The sequence below is a fragment of the Ovis canadensis genome, chromosome 3 (assembly GCF_042477335.2).
Source record: "Ovis canadensis isolate MfBH-ARS-UI-01 breed Bighorn chromosome 3, ARS-UI_OviCan_v2, whole genome shotgun sequence".
NCBI classification, from domain to species: Eukaryota; Metazoa; Chordata; class Mammalia; order Artiodactyla; family Bovidae; genus Ovis; species Ovis canadensis.
In genome coordinates this window covers 38909591-38924001 of record NC_091247.1, presented here as the reverse complement: position 1 = coordinate 38924001, position 14411 = coordinate 38909591, and the positions used below count along the sequence as shown (strand labels likewise).

General features: G+C 40.9%; 1 protein-coding gene across 12 annotated transcripts in view; it reads right to left on the bottom strand.

Moving 5' to 3' along the window:
• AAK1 (AP2 associated kinase 1) overlaps nucleotides 1-14411 on the bottom strand; it is a 167862-nt gene that overhangs the window by 13737 nt on the left and 139714 nt on the right. For 3 of the 12 annotated variants that reach the window (XM_069582940.1, XM_069582942.1, XM_069582941.1), the window contains 4 exons: nucleotides 7287-7388; nucleotides 6115-6216; nucleotides 4617-4727; nucleotides 2885-2995 (listed from right to left, as the gene is read on the bottom strand). The exons of 6 other annotated variants lie outside the window; for them this stretch is intronic. In XM_069582940.1, coding sequence (XP_069439041.1) covers nucleotides 2885-2995; nucleotides 4617-4727; nucleotides 6115-6216; nucleotides 7287-7388 — 426 coding nt within the window. Of the gene's footprint in view, nucleotides 1-555; nucleotides 1981-2884; nucleotides 2996-4616; nucleotides 4728-6114; nucleotides 6217-7286; nucleotides 7389-14411 lie in introns of those variants that run through there. 3 more of the 12 variants (XM_069582950.1, XM_069582951.1, XM_069582952.1) reach the window with 2 other exon arrangements.

Genomic DNA, 14411 nt, shown 5'->3' with positions numbered 1-14411 from the left:
CAGTAGGAAGGTTGTACCTCCCTCAATTCTGGGAATGACTCATTATCCTCACAGAGGCCTGTACAGCATGTATCTAGTTTCAGCTGGCACGGAAGTACTTAAAGTCAGAAGGAAAACTGAAAAGTTCTGACTTCTCCTCTGCTGCCTTTCAAAGGCTTCTGAAGCTTGACCTCTAAAGTACAGTGTGTTGCAGGCTGTTGTTGCTGTTCAGCTTTCTTTTTTCCCCTTAAAGTGCAAACATGAGAAAGCAGAAACAAAAGTACTAGACAGGGAAACAAGCAAATGGACCTGGAATTTTTTTGGTACAAATCTGATTAGCTAAGAGGTTCCCTTTTGACCATGGAAATGGCACTCTAGGAAGAGAACCAAATGAGGTTCTCTGTGCCCACTTCTTTTCAAAGGGAGATTTTATAAAACTGCTTTGCATGTAAAGAAAAAAATATACTTTAGTGAGGAAGGACATGTACAGAGGGTGACCATAAGGCATGTTGTCACGTCAGTGCAGGGGCCTTTATTTATTTTATGAACAATATTCTAAGGTTAGTGAGAAATTGCTTTTTGTTTTTTAATCTAAGAAGCCAAGGAAAACCAACTGAACATATTTCACTGGCTGTGTCCTTCAGTTCAAACATCAGAGAGAAAGAAAGGTAAGTAGCCAGAGTCAAATTGTGCCTAGTGTGTCTGCATACTTATTTCTGATTATCTGAAAATAAACAACATGCTTATTCTACAAAGACAGAGGACCTGCTGAAAGCTAATAGCAACACACAAGTCTATTCAAAATGATTCCATATGTTACACTGTAGGGTTGCTGTGTAGTTAGTTATACAAGGGAAAGAGATCAAAACCCTGTACAGACACCTGATATCGGACTTGAAACGCCAAGTGGAAACAGAACTATTCAGTGTCTTCATTTATACACAATTTACAATATTTGATTCAAAATAAAAATCACAAGAAAAATACATCTGTTTCTGCTACAATTCCTTCCCTTCCCTCATCCACCCCCCAGTGAAAAGTCTTCTAATAAAAGGTATCATATTACCATATTGTCTTGTTTTGGTCTAATTCTGAGATCCCGGCTCGGGATAGTTAAACACTAAAAGGAAGGGCAATACTTGGAATTTATATAATGTACACATTTTATCCAAGGATCTCAAGTACTTGCGGTCACGTCTCCAGATCTGAGAAATCACGGTTCAATGGAAGCCAGAATGCTGGAAGGATGCTGGGCAGGTTGCATGGGGTGTTAAATCTCTTCGCTAAGTCTATGATCAAACAAGGTCAGAGTTGGTTGGCTACAGCTGGGCTCAATTTCTCTTTCCGGACATAAACCATCAGTCAGTTTTACCCTCTCTTAAACCACACACCCATCTCTAGGTTACTGCCTAGAGTTAAGACCAACTGAAGAAGCCATGTCCTCAGGATAATGCAGCAGGATAGAAAAGCAAAAACAGAGAAACACATTCATCAGCATCTGGCCAGAGGAGATGGGGTTGGGAGGATCGATTTGGGAGGCCATTCCTAGCAAGAATGAGACAAAGGTGTCAATTCACTAGTTTCAGTTACAGTTAAGCTTGTGGTGGAGTCGATCCCAGCAGAGGTGAAGCTCATGGCATCTAGTGCTTGATGTAAGATAATGCTATTGAAGAAGGGTAATGAGAAAACACAGCAAACTAACAGGGAGGAACTGGCCAGGAGTATCTGGAGGGCCAAAGTGATTTTCTTTCCTTATCATTTCTACGGGAGAAGGCAAGGGATAGAAGATCAGGGCTAGAGGGCCCCTTATTTGCAGATTAAAAAAAATCATTTTCTTATAACTCCGTAATGAAAATGTGTATTACGGTATGAAGATTACAGAACTGCATCTGCTACTGGGTCACGGCTACAGGTCTATGAGCTGATCCACCAGCAGCAAAGACCTGGCTAGGTTGGGAAGACTGGACTCAGAGCTCCCACTGCTGTTTCTAGAGTGCCCACCTGGAAGTGGAGAGATAGGAATTCAGTACAAAACACAGAGGGTTAAGGTTTAGATGTGCAGAATAAGCAAAGGAGAAAAAAAACAAAACAAAAAAATCCTGGAGAAGCAACAATTTACATTTTGAAAACTCTTACATGTTAATTTTTAAACATATAAATTAGTTATCCACCACCTCCCACCAAAAGTTCAGGCACTGTGTGCACACCACACTGTAGGCAGGAGATCTTGCAAAGAGCATGCTATTTTCAAATGAGTATCTATTTTGCCTGAGAACTGCTGGCTGTACATAATTTCCAGATAATATCAACTCACTTCCCTGATAAAGTAAAAATCAGTAATTTTTGATTTGGGGAGGAAGTAGTTATTAAGACTACTGCAATAAAAACATGCTTTAAGAATACATAGATGATCTTATGGCAATTCAGTGCTTTATGGCATGTTCAAATAACAAAGAGGAAAAAAAGGATACTCCACAAATGTCTAAAAGATGCAAAATGGTGTCAAAGCACCATTATTAATCTCTTTGGGAAGAGTATTTATCACAGATTGTTCTAATTATGATAAAAAATGTTCAGTTCATTTTTTGATATAGATCTTCAGGTTTCCATTTACTGAAGATCACTATTTTTAGCTTGATACTTTGTAAAAACCAGCTTTTAGTCAAACTATTAAATAGTTTCCTTCTCTCTAAATAAATACCATAGTCATGCTTTAAGATACCTATATTAGTATCTTTATGTGTACTTCCAACTGTCTATACTGGTCCAGCCCACAGTGATTGTTATTACCCCAGTTTCTTTCATTAAATGTTAATGCTTTCCCCCCTTTCTACATTAGGTACATTACTATTTTGAAGAGAGCTGATATCAAGCTCTTTTCTTTTCCCCGGCCTCTCTTTCTTACCTTGTGGGTTTTTGGTTATCAATACAGGAATAGGGTCAAACTCATCTTCTGCCACCTTGTCCGAGCCCTCAGGGAGATCAAAACCTGAGATGAGATTACTATCTTCCGAAGCTTAACACAGAACGCAAGTACACAGGCAGAAACAACAGAGGCAGAGATCAGCAAATGAGAGCATACGCTAGGGGCAACTGCACAATCACTGTTGCTTTTAAAGATGAAAAGGCTTATTCTCCTGAGTTGAAATAAAAGTAGTAAAGCTGGAAAACTTGAGGAAATAGAAAAAACAAATGCTTTAGAGCTAGCCATGTTAAGACTTTCATAAATGAGAAGGGAGAAGGGTTACAGGAAGAGTTCTCCCTACCTTTATATGGTCATTAAATATACTTATTGTGAAAGATCTCTTCAACATCAGTAATTCATAAAGGCAAGGGGGTTAGTCATTTATCTTCTTCATTGAGCTAACAGAGGCTGGAGTAACAACATTAGAAAAACTCAAAACCAGAGGTAGCAGGGAGATAATTAGTTGCCCTTTAAGAAGTAACCACTGTATGTGCTAGTGCTAAGTCATTTCAGTTGTGTCCGACTCTTTGCGATCCTATGGACCATAGCCTGCCATACACAGACAAAACAAAACAAAATACTTCTGAAAGGACACGCTGCCTTGTGATTGGGAAAACAGACTTTCAAACTGATGTCCCAGGAATACTGGGGCACAAGATGGCATGCACTGAGATTTAACACAGAAGTTTGCTAGAAATTATTCTCTATTCTATAAGCAAGTGCTAGCTGAGCACCAATTTTGCAAGTGATGCTTCTCTGTAATTATGCATCACAGCTGACACACTCCTGTCAGACATAATTGGCTAAATAGGAAACTTGTCACTACATGTTCTATAAAAACACAGTCATTTTAATGCTATCAAGGATAAAAACAAAAACTCAGCTATTACCATTGCAAACTAAAGGCTAACTATTTTTCAGTCATATCAGGGAGGCTTCCTTCCTGCATGTCCTTCAGAAAGGACTTAACAGCTGTTCCTTTTATATGTATTTGCTCCTTCTAGAAAACCACTTTCACTGTCTGAGCCCAGAAAGAAGTTTACTGGATGCCCATGTTCCGTGTCTGCCACTCTCACAAACCACTCAATGAACAGAACTCAATTCAAGCTATTTTTCTGTCCAGCAGAAGTTCAAACCAGTATTAACACAAGACAAAGAAATAAAAATAGTAGACTAGAAAGAGAACGCTAGTAATTAATCATGACTCCAAGGGTAACTAAAATTCAAACCTTTTCTGAGTTCAATCTTTGAGGACTGACTTTTGAGGAACAGTGCTTTTTTATTATAGTAATCACTACCAAAAAACTTGAAATCCAATTTAATGAAACAGTTTTAAGTTCTAAGGCCACCTAGTATCTAATCAGAGTCAGTTCGTGGACAGTCAGTCATCTCCCTGAGCTGACTACAAAGGCAGGTAGCTGTGTCTTTACAAGAAAGTATGGGATATCTGCATTAGAGGTGACTGTGAGAAAGCCACACCTCCACAATCTGCCATCCCAGCCTGATTAAATATTCTTAGTGAAAGGAACTTTAACACAGGGACTAAGAGTACAAACTCGAGTTTTCCACTCAAGGAGGTGGTTAGTAAACTTCACTAGCAAAGACTTTTGTTAAGGGAAATTCTCTTCTCCTCTAAGGATACATGTGGGCTCGAGGAGAGGAAAGTGTTTACCTTTATGGGCCGGAGCAGAGATGGCTATGGGGGCAAACTCTTCCAGAAGGTCAGTAGTGGGGTTAGAAAGCAGAGAGCAATCAATCAGGGAATCTTCCCCGGTGAGAGAATCTGAGTCCAGATTAACAGCATCCCAGGTCAGTGACGGCATTAAATGGCACACACAACAATATCACTGGTTAGGTCTTAGCTTTTGAGTTATTGCATTTATATTATACATATGAGCCAAGGTGGGAGGAAGAAAACCAAAAGAAACACGTTAAGCACTCTGGATTTTCATCTATAGAAACATGTATTTCTAAACTTCTCTCAAGAGAAATACATAAATATGGAAGAATTTTTTGCTTGGAGGTTACTGGTTAAGCAAGTAAATGGTCTGGATGCCAATAAAACTTTGCCAACTCAGTTCGCAACAAGTGCTGTTTGGGAAAAAGGACATTGCAGCTAAAGAGTTTCACTTAAATCTTTCCTAAGAGTTCACTGAAAACATTTATTATAGGATGAGGTATCCAAGCTGACAAGAAGTGGGTTATCCCTGGCTTATTATTAGCAGAATATGACCTGATTAGACAGCACCTTCTAGAACTAAACCTGATGCCCGTTCAAAACAGAATTATCTTGTCTCTTATTAGTACTCTTTAAATTTGAATTGCTCCTCTGAGCACATGACTTTGCTTTTAGTTAAGGAACAGAAGAAAGATAAAATTCAGAGTTCCAAGTATTTCAACATATGAATTGTTTTCTGCAAAAGTTTTCTAGGAGAAAAGAGCCAAGCAAGCACAAGAAAAAGAACTATATCGTCTCCTATCTTAATTCTTTTTTAACCTGGTTGAGTTTATTCTCATATTTCCCAGACTTCTAATTGTTTCTATTCCAAGTTGGCAAAGTGGACACTTTTATCAGGGTAATTACGGACTTGACAAAATGAAGGTTATCAAATCTCTATTTAAGGAACTGTAGTTAAGGAATTCTACTAAGAGTGAACTTTGAAATTGGGTTAAAAGCAATGACAAAACTAGGGAAGATTTCAATTTTGCCTACAATTTAATAACAAATCATCCAGATATGATCAAAGCTCTGGGCTGGGAACAGAATGTTAACATACATAGCATGAGTTCCCATGGACATGACAGATACTATTGAGGGAAAGACTGCTCAGTACCCTGGAGGAGTTAAGGGTATCCTTACAGCACAGTTCTTTCATTAAGAAAGCAGAGGGAACCTGAACCACTGAAAAAATTCTTAAGACTGAAATGAAAGAAAGCTCAGGAATCACTCTATAGAGAACACAGCCTCAAAAAGTACTCCACTCTTTACCAAGGAAACACATCCCTCAACTTCTAGAAGCTGGAGCTATAGTGATGCAGAGCATCACAGTGGGAGGAACTAACCAGGCTGAGAAATAAATAAGCCCAGGACCACTGGCTGCAGGTGGAACGTCTGACTCAGCGCTGCTGGCACTGACCGGTCCCTGCAGCTGTAGAGACTCCTGACTGACCTGTACGGTTCGAGGTCACAGATTCCGTCTGAGATGGGAGGCGCTGAGGCACCGGGGGCTCCAGTCCTGGTATCAGACTCTCAACAGCAACGTCAGCTTTTTCTTTTGTGACAGAGCATTAAGAGAGGAGAGGAAAGGGTGAGGAAAAGGGAATCAGAAGGTTCTTGGGATGATTCTGCGAAGGCTTTCTTCTGCACTTCTCTAAAATGCCCATTTCAGGCACGATGGAAAGCACGGTAAGATGCTTTCTTTTTGTTGATTTGAGTGTCTGGGCTTCCCTGACCAAGCAGGCACTACTGTGGTTAACCACTGTGGCTAGTTTTGGTGATTCTCAGTTTTTATAAATAAATGCAGAACACGAGCCACCCCAGCAGATCTCTTACATGTCAGAAGACAGGCTGAAGGCACGTTAATGTCTTCCGGGAATGGTGCTTTTCTTAAGGGATAAACTTAGGGGCAAACACGTTCTGTGTCTTGCAAAGGCAACTGGTCCGTCTTGAATCCTGTGCCATGATGTAGCTGGAGGTACTCTTTACCATGCGACATCCCCCAGCTGGAGGCCCACCTCTCTGAAGGGTCATGCATTTCTGAGTTCAAAGACTTCGTGCCCCCACAGTACAGGGACTCCAGATATTTTATGGGTCTTGCCTGCCTTGTGGCTGGAGCACAAGAAAATGTAAAAGCAAGCAGATCAAGCCACCAGATCAAGATTCTACTCCTGGTGCTTCACCATGGGGCAAATGCTTTCTCAGTTGTTGACACTTGGCACATATAGAGGCCTTCTAAAGAAGAATCTGCTACAGGTAAAGACCACCTTAAGACCAACTTCTTTCACAAAGCTTTTGTAATGAAATGTCAATTTTCCCCCATTCCCCTTCATTCATAAGAAATTCTCTCTAGAAATCTCAGTGTTTCAAGAAAGGCATAAATAACAGCCCTGCCTTCTGCTGCAGGGAGGCAGAGAAAACACTCCTTTGGAGTGATAACAAGGGAAATTAACTAGCCCTGGCTTCTGGGTCAGCACAAGGCAATGCTTCAACACCAGGAGGCTTTTCAGCATTTCTACTCCTCTGCTCGGTTACTCAGTAGGGAACTGTCAACCAGTGGGTTGCCGTTCTTGAAACAGACACACATATCATGCACAACAGAAGACACAGAGAGAATGACTTTACCAATTACAGCATCAGAGGTGCTACCAAAAGGATCTGTCATAGGCAAGAGGTCAGGGAGCAGAAGAGAAGTGTCAGGAGATTTGAGTCCCTCAATTAGTTTTTCTAGGGTGGGCAGAGAAGTAAAGAGAAAGCAAAAATGCAATGAGATATTCAAGTAAGCCAATCATTTACCATATCCTATGCAAACATTTGAGGGCTCTAAATTTTATACAGGTTCAGCATAAAAACAAATACTGCTAGTATCTTGTTAAAAACAGGCTCTCAAAGTTTAAAAATGATTATTTCCCCAAATGAACTAGTCACTTTGTAAGGCATTCAAGATGCTGCCTTAAATGTGTTTGTTTTTAAATTTGCAATATAATTTACACTGAATAAGAATACAAGTTACCAATTTTAAGAGTACAATTTGATGAATTTTGACAAATGTACACACAAGCACCACTGAAATAATGAAGCAGAAGGTTTCCATCACCCCAAAAAGGACCTGTGTGCCCCTCTCTGGTCAATGCCTTCCTCTGAGCCCCAGGCCCTGGCAACAATTGATCTGTGTTCTGTCCTTGTAGCTTTGCTTTTTCTACCATTACCCACATAGTGCGTAGTCTTTTCTGATGTCCTTCATTTAGCATGGTGCACTTGAGATTCCTCCATGCTGTGGTACACATCAGCAGTTTGTTTTACTGCTGAGTGTCACTGTCTGAATGCACTGCATTTTGTCAATTCATTCATCAGCTGATGGACTTTTGGTTATTTCCAGCTTTTAGTTATTAAAAATAAAGCTGCCACAGGGATCCCTGTAGCTCAGACAGTAAAGAATCTGCCTTCAGTGCAGGAGACTCGGATTCGATCGCTGGATCAGGAAGATCCCCTGGAGAAGGAATGGCAATCCACTCCAGTATTCTTGCCTGGAGAATCCCATGGACAGAGGAGCCTGGCGGGCTACAGTCTGTGGGGGCGTAAAGAGTCGGACACGACTGAGCGACTAACACTACTACTACTAAAGCTGCCATAAACATACACAGATGAGTTTTTGTGTGTTCATATCTCTTTCTGAGCTTAGTTTTGAATCTCTCCCCTTTTTTTTGAACTTGCACTTAGAAATGGTTTGTAACTCACCAAGAGAAACAATGAAACCACACCTAGGTTTAACTTCAACAATCATTTACTGCCAGCTTACAGCTTGTGACACTCCCAGTACTCATTATTGAACTGTCAAATCTTATTAAATTCACTTAAGCCTGCAGGTGGATTACTTTTGATGTCTTTTGGCTAAAGAACAAAAGGATATTAGAAGCCACCAGATTTGTCACACCTGATAACAATGTGTGATAACATGCACACTAAGTTTCCTTCCAAGACAACTCTTTCAACAACTCTCTACCTTTTAAAAGTAGAGCATTAACTTGACACAAAATAATGAATCACAGACTCTTATAGAAAGAAACGAGTTAAGAGCTCACACTTCCTTTAACTTAGAGAGACTGAGTCCACACAAATTCTATTACTTGCCTAAGTAAAGGCCTGTCAACAATGTCTTTTCTACCTCAGAAATAAACTGCCATTAAAATAAAACTAAGACATCTTAAGAAAAAGCAGTGACAACTGCATGTATATAATATCTTAGTCTGTATTCTTCTAGGCTATCAGGAATAGAGATAAGCAAAGATGAAACAGATATTCACTGAGGGACAGAAGCTAAATTTTAGGTAACCTGTAATTGAGATGATCTATAACTGCACAGATGAAACAAAATAATGGATTTTAGTGCCTTGGCAAGATAACTTGCGTTGGTACAATTAACACTGCAGAAAAAGCCATTTTTATAGGTGAAACCAACTTACCATTTTTGGAATGCATAACATGCGGATATATTGGAATTAAATACCAGTAAGCGACATTTCTCATTGATACCTAATTTATATTGAAGGAAGGAAGGAAAGAGGAATGAAAGCAGCTTCTGAGTAGCAGAGGACAAAATTCAGGGTTCTAACCAAGTGCACGAACATAAAAACATCAGCATTACTCTTGAACTATACATGACATGGTGAGAAAAGATGTTTAAAGTATCTTGGGCAATTTTGTACATACTGGCAAAACTAAGATGGTTCTCCCCCAAAATCTAATTTTTCATTATTCTGAGCACTGGTTTTGGTTTTATTCCCCCCTAACAAGGACCTTTCACGTTTAAAAAAAAAAAAAAAGTGATGATCTGCTTTTTTCACTTCTAGCACTCAGACATTTGCAATCTTATGAAGTCCTGGATAAAAGATAAAGAGCCCACGTCTTGTTTGTCTTTCACCGGAGGACTGTTTGTCTTAGCCTGTCCAGTAAGTGGGTGTGACTCTGGGGCTGTTCCTGAAACGGATCTCCTTACCTGTAAAATGCAGACACCTACTCCCCAACCTTTTCGTATTAGTCACTTCAAACATCATCTCTAAGCCTTTCCCCAAACTCTCTGTCACAGTAGGAACTTTCTGGAACACTCTGCTTTCACTTCTCTTATAGCCCTTGAAGGCAGGGAAGGTAGATTCTTAATTTCTGATCCCCGGTTCCCGGTTCCCTCTCGTCCTCTGTCACATCTCTGCCTTCTGGCTTCATTGGAGAGGTGGGGAGAACAGAGGATCGACGGCAGAAAGGCAGGTCCTTCAACAAGAATCTAATTTTTTATTAGCCATTAGCAAAAAGCATGAGAGGGTAAAAGAAACCTGTGCGCATGCATGCATATGTGTGTTTATGGTGAGATAGAATGGGGTGGGGTGGGTTAAATGGCCATGTTTAAGGAGGCTTCTTATTGACCAAACCTCAAAGTAAACAGGCTGCTCACACAGATAACCTGTATGGTCACTGCTACTTAAGAATATTCAAATATGGGAACTAGGGAGGGAGAAGCGGGGATCAGAGTTAAAACTAGGCAGAAAACACAGAGTGAGAGTCCAGGCCACAGCCTGTGCAGAAACATCTCCTTTCACTACCAGCACTCTTGCAGACAGAGTGGGCAGTCCATTACTCAGTGCTATTTTAACAAAGGTTGTTGCCTGCATTTGCAGAGTTCAATGCCAAACATTCTCATTCATTATTCACAAAACCCCCTGGGGTTTGGGAATATCCATGCAACTGAGAATGGACATCAGAGACCTTGAGAATGTGTGACCTGTCCAAAGTCACAGATGGGGCATGGCAGAGCCTGGACTTGACTTCAAACTTTCCTCCCCATGCCGCACAAAGGGTCTGCCTAGCTTCATAACCAGAAGAGAAAGGGTTTTCACAGACATGGGCTTATGCACAATGGTCAAGTTACAAAAGATATGTTAACACTGTAAGGAACTTCAGATCTTATCCAATTAGCCTTCTCATTTGCAGATGAGCAAACAGCTTCAGAAACATGAAGCCAATTGCCTAAGATCTTCTAGCAAGTAAGTCACAGAATTAGCTAGGACTAGGACCCAGATCTTTACATACAGAGATTCATCCTTCTGGTTTAACTAAGGCTTCAATTGCTTTAAAGTGTACAGACTCAGGATTTGCCTGGTGGTCCAATGGTTAAGAATCCACCTACTAATGTGGGGGACATGGGTTCAATCTGTACCAGGGAACTAAGATCCCACATACTTCAGGGCAACTAAGCCTGTGTTCTGCAACTACTGAGCCCTCATGCTGCAACTATTGAAGCCTACATGCCTACAGCCCATGCTCTGCAACAAGAGAGGCCAGTGCCATGAGAAGCCCACGCACTTCAACTAGAGAGCAGGCCCCACTCGCCACAACTAGAGAAAAAGCCTGCACAAAGCAGTGAAGATGCAGCACAGCCATAAATGAAAGTGTACAGACTCCTAGAAGATAAACTTTAAACTGTTACCAGTCATTACTGGTCACTGTAAATGGAGAAACTGACGAGAAATTAAAAGAAAAGCTACAGGAGGCTGACAGCCTCTAAACCACAGCCTAGATGCCTCCCAAGTGTATCAAGGTCTGGTTTTGATATCCTGCACTTTACAAATTATCGCCTCTCTCACATTTTTATAAAAACACTCTGAGGCTGTGTATCATGACAGAGGAAAGAGGAGAGGGTGATGAATCTAGGAAACTGTGTGGGAAGTATTCTTTAGGATTCAAAAGCTTATGACCAAGTCCCACACCAGCATATGACTTGCTGCCATCTAATGAACAAAGACTTCTATAGTTTTACTTGAATGATGGGAAGTGGCTTCCCTGGGAGCAAAACCAAAACCCAAATTCTGGGACAGCTCATACCCGAAATGCATAGAGGCTCACACTCTATTTCTCAATTACACAAAGTGACAGACCAGTGAAACCAAGAAATAATTCATAAATTGCATTTTGCAATGACTGAATCCTCTTAAGAAACATTTCACAAGAGTTTTCAATATCTTCTGTGTTAGAATCAAAAGTCCATGACTCCATCTTACTCCAGTATGTGTGAAAAGCAGTGGACAGTTATGAACAGAAGAAAATGATCCAGTTTTATATCAGTTCCTAGGCTGACTCTGATATTTTCAGATCCGGCTTCCGATTCTACATGTGTGTTGGAGGGAGAGAGGAGAAAATTCCTGGATTTGGGGAGGTTATTATTTATTTAATCTCTGATTGCGATACTGTACATTTTCAGCTGGGGTCTGCAAAATCCTCTCAAATAAATAAGCAACATGAAAGAGCCAAAGGGCCTGAGTTTACATTAGTTACCTAATTTTTCTAAGCATCAGTTTTCTCACCTGTAGATACAGGATAAGAGGTTGTCAGGATTAAATGGGCATATTTATTAGAAATTAATGTGTCTGTGTGTTTATAAATGGAAATACTTAGCACATAAAAGAGGATTAAAGTCTCTTTTAAGTAACAGGACTAGATGAGGTGTGAGATTACAGTAGTGAAAATGGGTGAAATTCTAGAATTTTCTCAAATGCCTTGGTATGAGAATAGAATAAGCAGAATTCCTTGAATAATGTGAAGTGGGAGGTGGAGGCAGCATGTAGAGAGGAAAAACAGGTGAGGGAGGTGGGAAGGGGGTTCAAGGTGGAGAGGACACATGTATGCCTGTGGCCAATTCATGTCAATGTATGGCAAAAACCATCACAATAAAGCAATTATCCTCTAATTAAAACAAATAAATTGATTTTTAAAAAAGAATAACATTAAAGGTAAAAAAAAGAGCCAGGGGACCTGGATTCTGCACAAAGTATGTGTGGCACTTTGGGCAAATCTTTGGAAGGAATGATGCTAAAGCTGAAACTCCAGTACTTTGGCCACCTCATGAGAAGAGTTGACTCACTGGAAAAGACTCTGATGCCGGGAGGGATTGGGGGCAGGAGGAGAAGGGGACGACAGAGGATGAGATGGCTGGATGGCATCACTGACTCGATGGATGTGAGTCTGAGTGAACTCCGGGAGTTGGTGATGGACAGGGAGGCCTGGCGTGCTGCGATTCATGGGGTCGCAAAGAGTCGGACACGACTGAGCGACTGAACTGAACTGAACCTGGGCAAATCACTGTCTCTCTCTGGATCTAAGTCTTCCCACTGATAAAATGAAGATAAACTTAAAGATGCTATCAACCTCTAAAAGTTTAATCATATAATGTGAGGGGAAAATCAGTAAGTAGGAACTGGTTGCTTAGAAGACAGATAACTGAATGATGACACTGGAGCTCTGAACTGGTACTGACGGCAGGAGCTAAAACGAGTGGCCCCAAGGTGGCAGGTTTTGGGCAATGCAGAGAGCTGTTCATTGTGCAAACTCAGCTCAGACATGCCCAGCCAGGTAAACAGGGGGATGAGGCTGGGGGAATATCTAAGCTAGCTTCTCATTTGAAAAAAGAACAAACAGCAATTGCTTTTTGTTTACCTTAGTGTAAAAATAATATGTTGACTGTATAAAATTTGGGAAATATACATAAGCTACAGGATAAAAGTAAAACTACCTCAAATTTCCCTTGTAGAGATAGCCACTGTTAAATGTTGTTTGGGAAGATCTATTTATTTCTGGCTGCCCAGGGTCTTCGTGGCTGCACAAGCTTTTTTTCTAGTTGTGGCAAGTAGGGGCTACTCCACCTGCAGTGCGCAGGCTTCTCATTGCAGTCGTTTCTCTTGTTGTGGAGCACAGGCTCTGGGACACGTGGGCTTCAGTAGTTGCAGCATGTGGGCTCAGCAGTCGTGGCTCCCGGGCTCTAGAGGACAGGCTCAGTAGTTGGGGCTCACAAACTTTGTTGCTCTCCCTGACCAGGGATCAAACCAGTGTCTCTTGCATTGCAAGGCAGAGTCTTAACCACTGGATCACCAGGGAAGCTCAACTGTTGAGTTTTAAACAAATACTCTTTCATTCTTTTCCTATATAAACTGATTGTTCAATGAATATGTAAGCATACTCATGTCTTCATGGAGATAATGTATTGGAAAGGAACTGCTAAGTCAATAAGGAAGTAAAACCTCAAAGACCATGCTGTCCACCCCGAGAGCTGTACTAACGATGTTCCCACGAGCAGGATCAGAGTGTGTCCGTTTTCTGATCCCTTCACTAAGCCTGAGGCACTGGCTCATTTCCACCTTTACCAAGCTGAGAGCAGAAGCTGCAGCACCTCACTGCTTTATAATTGGTATATTATATGTACCAGTTAAATGACAGTAAACTTTAAAAAAAATATTACTCACTGATAATTCATACTTTGTCTTTTATGAATTGTCTGCTCCTATTTTTCCATTGGTGGTATTTTCCTATCACATTCTTCTCAGTACTATAATCAGTTCTTTCCCAAGTCTCTAGGGTTCTCAAAAATGAGTCAGGTTAAGTGCTTGGAAAAGCACTCAAATCATAGTTAAAAGACTGAGAAGGTAGACTGCTAAAGAAAAACGGATGCAGAATTAGTTATCCTGGACAGTGGAAACAAAGGCTGCTTTTGAAGGAGAGGACTGTTAGAACTCTGAAATGAAGGAGGGAGTGAAAGGGTCTTCTCTGAGCACCACCCCTCTCCTTGAAAGTCAGTCAAATGGCGTCAGGGACTAGGAGAAGAGAGGAGAAGGCAACTGCTGGAGTTGGAGGCAGGAATTCATCCATTTCAGATGTAGATCCCTCTCCTCTCAAGGCTTAGTTATGGAAAACATATATCACAAAAAGGGT